Here is an 11336-nt window from a genome sequence, read left to right on the forward strand (position 1 = left end):
TATTTACAGACAAAATAAAATCAAAAGGTGCTGTGGATCTGGGATAGACTCCACAAAGCAACAACAACAACACAGATAGGGCAGCAATCCTGCTGCTATTCCTACAGTTCTTCCTGTCTCCCGCACCACAGTTTCATGCCACAGGGGAAGAGCTCTTTGACTCTCGCCCTTTGGCTCATACTAAGGCTCGTGCCTAGGAAAGCTGTAGTGCTTATATGCTGTTTCAATTAGTTACTTGGACAGTGGGGCAAACACAGCACTGTCAGATATGGCAGCTGGACCTACAGAAAACTCCTCCACTGGTCTTTAGGTTGGGTTAACATCCACATCATCCAGCATCCTGTCTCTGGCTATAGCGATTCCTGATACCATAAAAGAATGTGTGGGAAGCCCAATAGCATTTTGTTTGGGGAAAGGTTTTTTGGAGGAAAATGCTCTTTTAAAAAAACAACAGTCATTTATAAGAACTGATTGTGGTGTGTTGAAACTGCCTTCCAGGCAGAGACTGCCTAACTGAGACAACTGAGACAACTCCCCTTTAAAAAACAAAACAAAAAACATTGTGGCAAAAATCAGAGGGGGAAAGGATCTTTTATGAGGGGAACATCCCTTCATTGGCCACAACTGTTAATTATTTATTTTTATACTTTTAGACTGCTTTTCGTCACATGGACCCCAAAGTTTCTTTCAACTGTTAGAATGTATGAATTGGCAAAAACCAATAACAACAACAAAATGCAGGCTAAAACAGAAGCACAGGAGTAGAGTTAACACACTACAACAGTGGTAACTAAAAAAGGCCACCAGGGTCCTCGCATGACCCAAAAGCTCAGATAAAGAAAGCGGCTTTCACCTGCCTACCTTCCTGTCTCCAAAGGCAGGAATTTTCCCAACCTGGGGACAACAGCTAAGAAGGCTCAGTCCCAGCACCAGCTCATTTCATCACGCCTTCCAGGCTAGGACCTGTTCATTATGCTGCCTCTTTTCACACTCTTCTTCCAGCTCACTCCATCAGGCTTCCTGAGGCAAGCCCACAGCCAGCTTCCCATCATTGTCCCAAGGGAGAAAGCGCTTACAATCAGAAGCAAGCGAGCGATCGCACATAAACTCCTTTAGCTTCACCCCATGGAAATCAGGAGGACTGAATGGATGGATACCAGCTAAAGGCACAAGCAAAATTTTGTATACTCTTGTGCCAAATAATCCCACTATGACAAGATAATTCCCCAACCCAAATGCAGTATGCAAAACATGTTTGGGTTAGGTGATATTGGGTTAGCTAGGAACACAGGAAGCTGCCATATACTGAGTCAGACCACTGGTCCATCTAGCTCAGTGCTGTCTTCACAGACTGGCAGCGGCTTCTCCAAGGTTGCAGGCAGGAATTTCTCTCAGCCCTATCTTGGAGATGCCAGGGAGGGAACTTGGAACCTTCTGCTCTTCCCAGAGCAGCTCCATCCCCTGAAGGGTGGGGTATTACTTTGCATAATTTAGTTTACTTCTTTTAGACACAGGGAGAAATAAGGAGGTATAAAGGGCAGTAAGCCCCTTCTCTCCAGCTTCTTTTTCACCATGCACTGCCCACATTTTACTTTCATAGCCATAGGAGCAGCCAGGGGCGGGGGCTGCCATTTTTTTTTAAAAAAAAGAAACTTTTTATTCTCAAAGCTAAACTCTCCAACACTAGATTCTGCTGTATATAAAATACGCAAAGAAGTGTTCCTTTATTTCTACTTACACTTGACAGCATATTAATTCCCAGCCATGCAGAAGTAGCATCCCTAGGCTAATGCAAGAGCTGTGTTACTCTAGTGCTTTTAACAGCTGTTCAGAGGTTCCAAGACTCTAAGGGAACACAGAGAGGCAATCCAACTAGTACAAGATGGAGGAATTTGCAATGAATTAGCTTGTCATTTCTACCTGGCTTGGCTGATAAAGCCTGTCACCCGAGAAGGTTCCCCACCACATCCTCACAGTCATGTATGCTTCCCTATCTGCACTCAGCAGGACTGTGCTTCATGAGCCACTTGTATTTAATACAGAACAGGGAGATAAGCTATTTACATTCAAGACGGCTATGGATGTAAGAACTGACAGCGGTAAACTAGACAGTTGCCAATTTGTATGAGGGAAGATTTTTAACTTATTAGAGGTAACTCTGGAATCATTGTGGGACCAGCACATCTGGTTTCAACAAAAGCCCCATACAGACTTTACGCCAGTGTTGTTCATTGTAAGGCCTGGGGGGTAGTGGTGGACCCCATCAATCCTACGTGTGGCTCACTGACTAATTGTTTATTGTGCCTGTGTGAAGCTTTGGCTGAAGTTAAATACTGTGCATGGACTCTCTGGCACCATGTGGAGATGACCATTTTCACTGTGCAGTGCTACCCTTTGCCCAGTGCTAGCGTTCAGAGAAACAGAGCCTCTTGAGCCTCTGATTATGAATTAATAGCCTCTGCACTATCTTGGAAAGCATGCGCAGAGTGCTGGGAAGTGTCGCCCTCCCCATCGCATTCCCCAATAAGCTCTTAAGAGAGGGCTTCATCTCTCTGAAAGGGTCCTCTCAGCACTGAAAAAAGTGCAGTACTGTGTGGAGTTCAGCACACTGGGAAATGGCTCTCACATTGAATACCTTTTGCCAAAGTGGCCCCCACTTGGAAAATAGTGAATATCCCTGCTTTATGCTGTATGTGTGTTCAGGCACCCATCCACAGACACAGGTTTTTATGTGAATAACTGTACCTGCATTCATTTCAAAAGTAAACTTGGGTACAGGTCTCTCAAATGCAGGGTATAGATGGGAAGTGCATTCAACATAATGTGTAAAGAACTGTACCTATGTCAGGCACAGAGCCTGACCGCCGGCGGCCCCACTGACCCTGCCCCCCCGTGTCAGATGGGGGGCGTGGTCTGGCTCCCGAACGGAGCCTTGAGGCTCCATTTAGGAGTCAGAGTTCAACTCCCGAAGGGGCTGCGCGGCCCCTGCTCAGGACCCCCGCGTCTGACGTCAGATGCAGGGGGTGTGTTGGGGCCGCAAGGTACGGCCCCTGATTGGGAACGGCCCGGGTTCTTTGAACCCGTTGATCCAATGGTGGCTCCGCCCCTGACTTATGTACAGATTTTTAAATGCATATAGTGTTTACAAATTGTATATGTGTTGAACACAACGTGTGAATAGGGATAGGATTGGAGACATTTATAAAGGATTTCACGTGATTTCTAATTTTTCAGTGAGTGGTTCATTGAAGTCAGGCTTTTCCCTCTAGCTAGCCAAAGACTCAGGCTAGAATTACACATTCCACCTGCATCTCTTATCTTGTAAACCCAGCTGCTGCTGCTGCTGCTGCTGCTCCTCTATAAACTGGCCTCATACAGGGGCAGCCCAAGGTATGTGGATGCCTAAGGTGAAGTGCTAAATGTTGCCTTGCCTCAGCTCCCTCCCCACCAAAGCCAGCTCCACTCCCTGCAGGGTTTAAAGATGGCAACCTCCCCTTTTCACCCTCGTCCCTTCTGGAGAGCGGGGACAGAGCCCCCGTTGCTGCCTTTTCCCCTCCTCTTTCTCCTCTCTTTCCCATCCTAGTTTCATGCTTGGTCCACCCGCTCACCCACCATAATTCCCACTCCCAGAAGAAGAAATATAGGAGACATCATAGTGCTTCCTGTGCTGGGGAGGCATCATAGGCAGAGTGCGCCCCAGAAAGGGAAGAAGGGGGAAAAGAGGTGGTAGCAGCAGGGTGGCAGCAGTAGAAAGGGAGGGGCAATGACCATGGGCTGGCAGACGGGTAGAAAGGGTGCCACCACCCACAGCAGAAGCAGGACAGAATACTTGTAATCCGCCCCCCAACCGCTACACACACATACACACACACACACAAAATTACCACTTGAGGTGACTGCCACACCCCAGCTTATTAAGCAACTGCACCTGGCATCAGGACATATACAGGGAGAGGAACATGTACTTCCCTCTTCAGAAGCAAGACTGAGTAGGAAGATAAGCAGAAGCTTCTAAACTAGGCCTCTTGCCTTACGTTCTTGTTTGTTCAGCTGTCCAACCGCTATTTAGTTTCCATTCTCATTAACGAGTAACTTTAAAATGTTTATATGTAATATAACGTATCCCAGTGAATAAGCACTAGAATGTAAATATATGCATGTGTTTGTCAGGAAGAGAGGGCAACTCCACCTGGCCTCTGCCACCACCAGGTAATGAAACACCACATTTCTTCACAACCAGGCCAGGGCAGATGTTAGGATTTTCACTCGGGCTTGGAGGGCAGCCTAATCCTCAGCCACTCATAAATAAATAACAAAGTCGTTAACGAGTGGCTGAGGATTATGACGGCGACTACTTTACCTCGTTTTGGACATGATCCAGCCATAGTTAATCACATTGAGGTCCCAGTGATTTCCCAGTGAGAGCATGTGCTTAACTTTCTCCAACAGTATTGGCTGGATTGTGCCCTTGGGAGTGCTAAATCTGGTCCAGAGCACACAAGTGCCACAAGCCCCACACTACTGGGTAAGGCAGAGTCTTTAGGCAATTAACCAGTCTGGAACTGGGGATGGGACGGGGCGGGTGGGGAAGAAGCCCCTGATCCTAAATACATTTTGATGGGTGCAGTTCTACACTACTCAGTATCCTGTCCCTAGTTGTGTTGGTCCCCGATACCTCACAGAAAAGGTACAAAGAAAACTGATTGCCAGTCATATACACAAGAACATGGCTTCCTATAGCATCAGATCTTGGGCTTCCTATAGCATCAGATCCTTTGCTACTTGTGAGCAGGGCCGGACTGGGGGCACTGAGAGGGCAGTGGAATGTATGTGGGGAGGGCACTGGGTTTTGAGCAGAATAGGTAATTAAGGGTGGGAGTTGGGGAGCAGGGGTGCCACGCGGCTGGGGCACACCGGGAATATGCCCTGTTGCCCTGTGGACCAGTCCGAGCCTGCTTGTGAGCAGAGAGAGGCAAACTCTCTCTCGCTGCTCAACAAAACTGCTTCCCTCTGTCCAAAGCAGTTTTTGACTACCACTTAGTTGCAAGTTCCGTCTTATAGAGAGAAAAGTGCCCACTACTAGAGAGAAAAGCCCACCTTTTATTTGTTCCTTGGAAAACCCTGCCCTTTCCTGTCCCATTAAAACACCCATTACACCAAACATCATTTCCCCAACAAGTTTTTAAGAATTTATTCAAAAACAACTCCATTTTCTTCTTCTTTCTCTCCCTTTTCCTTTCTGACTCCACCAGTGTTCCCTCTAAGGCATACGCATGCACATGCGCTCACACTTATTAAATGTCCGCTCAGTTAATTTTAGAACCTGCTCAGGTTTAATCAGGAAGATCCCACTCTGGCTGCATGTGCACGCACACTGCCTTGATACTGCCACCCAGAACAAAACTCATTCCGCACACAGATGGAAAAAAATTCGAGAGAACACTGGATTCCACTCCCCACACTCTCTACAGTAGGTGTGTGCACAAACCGTTTGATATTGAACCAGTTCACATCAAACTGGGCCGGTTCAGCAACTTGATCACAAACTGAACCGGGGCTGGTTCAGTCTGTGATCAAACCAGACCAACCCCGGTTTGATATTGAAGGTGAGTGGGCTGACAGTGGGGGAGCAATGAGAAAGGTTGTTGAAGGTTCTTACCAGCTCCCCATTGCCACTTGCCAGCTCCACCCCACTTGCCAGCTCCCCATTGCCACTCCCCAGCTCCACCGCTTGTTGCTCCCCATTGCCACTTGCCACCGCCGCCCCCTTCAGCCGAATCGCTATTTAAACAGGCCACCTGCATAGTGACAGCATGGTTCTGGCCTCTGTGCATCTGCAGATGCCAGAACTGCGCCACCGCCACATGGGCAGCCCATTTAAAGAGTGATCCGACCAGTGATTGAGCTGTATGGGGGGCGGTGAGCTGGTAAGAACCGTAAACAACCTTTTTCACTGCTCCCCCACTGTCCTTTAGTGGATTCCCCACCCCTTTACTTGTAAAGGGGAATCCACACCGGATTCTCCTTTACAAGTATTGCTTCCGAACAGAACTGGATTGATTGAATGGTTCAAATTCAAACCAAACCATGCTTTTGGGTTCATGTACAGCCCTACTCTACAGGAGCCCCACTGGGGCAAACATCTAGACAGCAAAACATACTGGATAGAATACAACAGGTTTCTTTTGAGCTTGAATTAAAGACAGTCCCTTGCTTACTGTCCCTTGCTTATTGTAAGGAGTAAAAGGAGTAGCTCCCTTGCTGTGGCCACTTATCAAGAAGTGAGACTGCAAGAAGGACTGGCTAGGGCAGTGATCTCCAAGCCAAAAACTCCCAGGATTTACCTTGATGCTAGAAATAGCAAAGCAACAATCACAGCTCACAAAGCAGGCTGCTGCTCTGTTTAATGTTTTATGCCCCCTGAAAATGTTCATCTTTCAAACATCTACTTTTGTACCAAATGGTGTTTTCAATCTGCATTAATAATTTTGAGAACTGAACTATGAAAGCAGGGGAGAACTACTCTGGATTAATTAAACTGCAATGGAAGAGTGTGAAATCTGGAACTCCAGTGAGTGGCAAAGCTTTCTCTCCACTCACTACCACCACATCTGCTACTCCTACACGTCCATCCATCCATTGTCTGGAGAGGTAACTTTATAGGAGTTATCTAAACAAGCTGTGGTGTGGTAAGAGAAGACACAGAGCAAGAATCCAGGCCACAGACTAGACCGTGATTACATGCCATGTGACTCAGCGTCACTTCCCTTTTGCTTGTGCCATGGCATGCTTGGTAAGAATATCGAAAACCAATCTTTCTGGCTCATATTTGGGGTCCCTCTAGTCCAGCATATATTTTCTCACCACGGCCATCCAGATTCCTCTGAGAAGCCCACAAGAAGGGCATGATAGCAACATGGTTTGCTCCATCTCCCAGTAACTGGTATGCACTTCCTCTCTAAATGTAGGTCCCATTTATTTACCGTGACTAATGGCCATTAATAAGCCTATTCTTCATGAATTTTTCTAATTACTTTTAAAAAGCTATCTAGGCTTGTAACCATTATCACATCTTGTGATCCTTCCTTGCTTCCTTCCTCTTTCCCTCCCTTCCTCCCTCAGTTTATTTCCCCAAATGGTCCAAGGCAACAAACAACAGTGGGAGAAATCCAGACTAAATTAGCCTTGACTTGAAATTAATGGGACAAGTTAATCATAACTAAAAGGTCGGATTTATTTTAATAGTGTTTAGTCATGATTAATTTAGACTGAATCCTGCCCATTAAAAACACAATAATACAAACAATGCAACAACTAAGAAATTATAAAAATGTCATGAAAGCAGTAAAAAAATATTAATTATAACAACCACAGAAACAACACACTAACACAGCAGCAATTAAGACAACCCAATCCCCCATTCTGTTTGGGACTAAATCACTAAAAATCATCTGAGATAAAAATGTCTTTACTTCCCTGCCTAAAAATGAACAGGAGCTTTCTCAGACAGCAGGCTTTACTGTGGGTTCACGGCAAGTTTGAATTTGCAAAAAACAAAACAAAACAAAACTCAGATGCAAAAAGTGGATATTTTCACCACAGACATAAATCGGGCCCAAATTTTGTGTGAAGTGCTCCCCAATATCTCACATGGACTTTGGTGTGAATCCGACCGATGTGTCAACGCACACCCTCCATTCCGGCGGAGAAGTGAGCTAAAAGCCACATCCTGTAATATACAGGAATACGATAGATATTTATATACCGCTTTCCAACAAAAGTTCCCAAAGTGGTTTAAAGGTAAAGTAGTGCCATTGAGTCAGTGTCGACTCCTGGCACCAACAGAGCCCTGTGTTTTTCTTTGGTAGAATACAGGAGGGCTTTATCATTGCCATCTCCCGTGCAGTATGAGATAATTCATTGCAGCATCTTCTTATATTGCTGCTGCCCGATAAAGGTGTTTCCCATAGTCTGGCAAACATACCAGTGGGAGTTCGAACCAGCAACCTCTTGATCCCGAGGCAAGTTACTTCCCTGCTGGTTCCCTATTCCCAAAGAGGATCACAATCTAAAAAAGAAACATAAGGTAGACACCAGCAACAGCCACTGGAGGGATGCTGTGCTGGGGAAGGATAGGGACAGTCCCCCTATCAATAAAGAGAATCACTACTTTTAAAAGGTGCTTCTTTGCTCAGTTAGCAGTACACTATGTCACTTGTCCCAGTTAACATTCTGGCAGCTATGATCAGTATGAACTGAAGCTTCCCAAGTTAAGATAACTTAGTTATCCACTGAGTGAAGAGGGACTTTCTTTGCCTGAACTTCTTGGCTCACTGTTTTTGCCCTCTACTCCACCATACCTCACTCCAGTATTGAGGGGAAAAGCAGGAAGGACTCATGCCTCACAGGAAGGAGCAGGATAGAAGGACTAGATAGCACAACTATTACTTCTACAAATATTTATATATGCTGCTTTTCAACAAAAAGACATTCTCAAAACAGTTTACACAGAAGAAGAAATTATATAATTCCCTGTCCCCAAACAGGGTTGTTTGTAAATGGCCCTATCCAACCCCGTTACTCAATCCAGTTAGTCCCCTAAATATAGGGGACATGAGGCAGTTAGGAGAATGCCAATTGCACACACAAGTTGGTGGCTTTTATAACTGCTCATCGAGGGAATCACTAAGCAGCTTTGGGCTGCTTTTCTCAGTTTCTTCATCAGTAAAATGGAACTTTAACCACACAACTGTGAGAAGGAGTGAAAAACACCTTGCATATGAAATACACTATAGTCCTATTCCCACATTATGTTCAACCCTCGAACAATCTGTGTACAGTGGTATAGATCTGTATGCAGGTACAGTCATTCACATGTTATGTTGAACCCAAATACAACTGTACACTTCCCAACTGTAACATGCATTTGAGAGATCTGCACCTGTACAGATATATGAATGCAGGCACAACATAATATCCGAATAGGGGTTACTACTACTACTACTGGTCTTTAACACGATGAAAGCATTTCACAGCTTGCTGGGTGCTACACAGAACTGATAAGTAATCCTGTCCCTGCCAACTGAAATATTTTCTATCTTAGACTGGAAACAACCTCAAATTAGAATTGATAAGACCCCTGCTAAGTGGACAAAGAGTCAAGGCTTGAAAGTAATGGCTTTGAAAGCGATTTAGCAGGAAGAGAGAAAATGTCCCTATGCAATGCCAATCCAACATAGCATCTATCCAGTGATTGGTGCTGGGGTGTCTCCCTTAAATTGTGAGTCCTTTGGGGACAAGGGACCAACTTCTCATTCTTTTTCTATGTAAACCACTTTGAATACTTTTGCTGTTGTAAAGTGGCATACAAATATTCTTAAACAGTAAGAGTAAATAATGTGAGGAGTCAGTTCAGATGGTAGTGGAGAAGTGGCAGAGGAAAAGCAGGCAAGGGGCATCCAGGGTGGTTCCACCTTTTGCTTAAGGAGAGGGTCCTGACCTGAGGCCTTAAGGTGTAATAATAGATATGCTTATACAGAGAGTAAGGAATGATCAGTGCTATGACTAGTGACCAGTAAGTATGGCTAATGTAATGGATAAATAACTATATGTCTCTTCTTCTGCCACAGAAGTGTATCTGTGTAGGCCAAACTGAAACTGGGCGCCGAGCACCACTAGGAGAGGCGACCCGGCAAGTTCAGAGTGTGATCTTTGAGGCTGGTTTTTTGTTTTGTTTTGTTTTTTAAAGAGGGGACGTGATAGGAAGAGGACAGAAGCAGGGAACCCGTGAAGTCAAGAGCGACAAACGGGCTGAGAAAAAGCCACCTTCGCAAAGTCAAGTGAGAAACGAGGTTTTGGACCCGCCACCCACCCCAACCCACCCCACCCATCCTGGCCAGAGCCGGTGTCTGAAGGGCAGCTCATGGAGCGGAGCAGCCCCTGCTGCTTACCTGCCGCTGGGAGTTAAAGTCGGTCAGGTTGGTGTTGTAATCCCAGCTAGCAGAGACGCTTTCGAAGAAGACGATTTCCCCGGAGCTGTTGTAAGCCTCTGCGAACTGGCGGGCACCTTCCTCGGTGTCCGGCTGGTTGGGGGGCATCAGCGAGGGGTCCAAGCCAAGCACCGACGCGAGGCAGAGCAGCCGCAGCAGCAGCAGCAGCAGGACGCTCGACTCCGGAGGCATCTTGGCAGGAGCCCTGGTCGCCGCCGCCGCTGTCCCCGTTAACGCCTTGGCGGCTTATAAGAAGCTCCAGTCTAGTCCCTGCCCACCGCGCCTGCCTCTTTCCTTGGAGCAGATAAGCGGGAAGGCTGACTCGGCTCTCCGCTGCCTGCCTGCCCGCCTCGCGGCAGCAAATAATGACCCGCGGAAAGGGCAGCCCTTGCCAAGGTCCACTCCACGCCATGGCGGGAGCCGGGATAGAAGGCAGCGAGCGGGGAGCAAGGGAGGGACAGGGAACGACAGGCGGAGACACACGCAGAAAGCCACCCCTCACAGACACCGCTCCCGCCGCAAGGAATGGCAGCCGAGGGGAAAGCAGCCGCCGCCGCCGCCGCCCGGGAAGACGACCGAGGCAGGGTGGAGAGAGAGGGGCGCACCAGGAGCGTTAGGAGAGGCAGGACTTCGGGGGGGGGAAGAAAAGCCTACGGGGAATTCTGTTGCTTTCGAACAGAAGGCTCTCTGGGACAGCTCCTTTCGTAGTGGGGGAATGTCGCCCTCCGTTGGCCACGACGTCAGTCACGCAGCCTTCCTGGCCCCTCTCTGCCCACTGTAGGATTGTATAGGATGCTTCTTCTCTTGGAGGTCAAGCAAAGATACCCCGTGGTGGGTCACGTGGGGAAAGAAGCGGCAGGAGAACCCTCCATGCCAATCGCATGTGTGCGCGCGCGGGCGCGTGTTTCCGATTGGAGCTGCGACTGGGCCAGGTTTCATTCTTCCCGCTTCAGGCCCCAGACCTCATGCCTCCACCGTGTCCTCCTACAAAGTGTTCAAAGAGACACTCTTCCCAACGATGTGCCCAGTATGTAATTGTAGGCGACATGGTATATTACAGGAAGGGGGTCCTCAAAAGGGATTCAGGCTTCCCAATGGTAATTCGGTTTGGTTTTTTCATGTTCACCTCGGCCCTCCTTATGTGATGGGCACTTTTGGCAAAACATTAAATGCCTCTTTCTGTCTTACTGTAAGAGGGCACCTTGGAGATATTAGACCCGAATCTGCCAGTTATCTATTGTCACTTTCTCTACCTAGCCATCAGAAGTTTCGCAGAGCAAGATATGATGCAGTGGTTTTATTTGGGATTTTTTCCAAAATTTCTTTGGCCAGTCAGATCTGCCCCTG

General features: G+C 47.2%; 1 protein-coding gene across 1 annotated transcript in view; it reads right to left on the minus strand.

The window, feature by feature from the left end:
• ACE (angiotensin I converting enzyme) overlaps positions 1-10423 on the minus strand; it is a 74737-nt gene extending 64314 nt beyond the window's left edge. Inside the window, exon 1 of the mRNA XM_053265558.1 lies at positions 9951-10423. Coding sequence (XP_053121533.1) covers positions 9951-10181 — 231 coding nt within the window. The 5' untranslated portion in view covers positions 10182-10423. The remainder of the gene's footprint in view (positions 1-9950) is intronic.
• Positions 10424-11336: the final 913 nt, after the last annotated feature.

This window comes from Hemicordylus capensis, chromosome 6 (assembly GCF_027244095.1).
Source record: "Hemicordylus capensis ecotype Gifberg chromosome 6, rHemCap1.1.pri, whole genome shotgun sequence".
Taxonomy (NCBI): Eukaryota; Metazoa; Chordata; class Lepidosauria; order Squamata; family Cordylidae; genus Hemicordylus; species Hemicordylus capensis.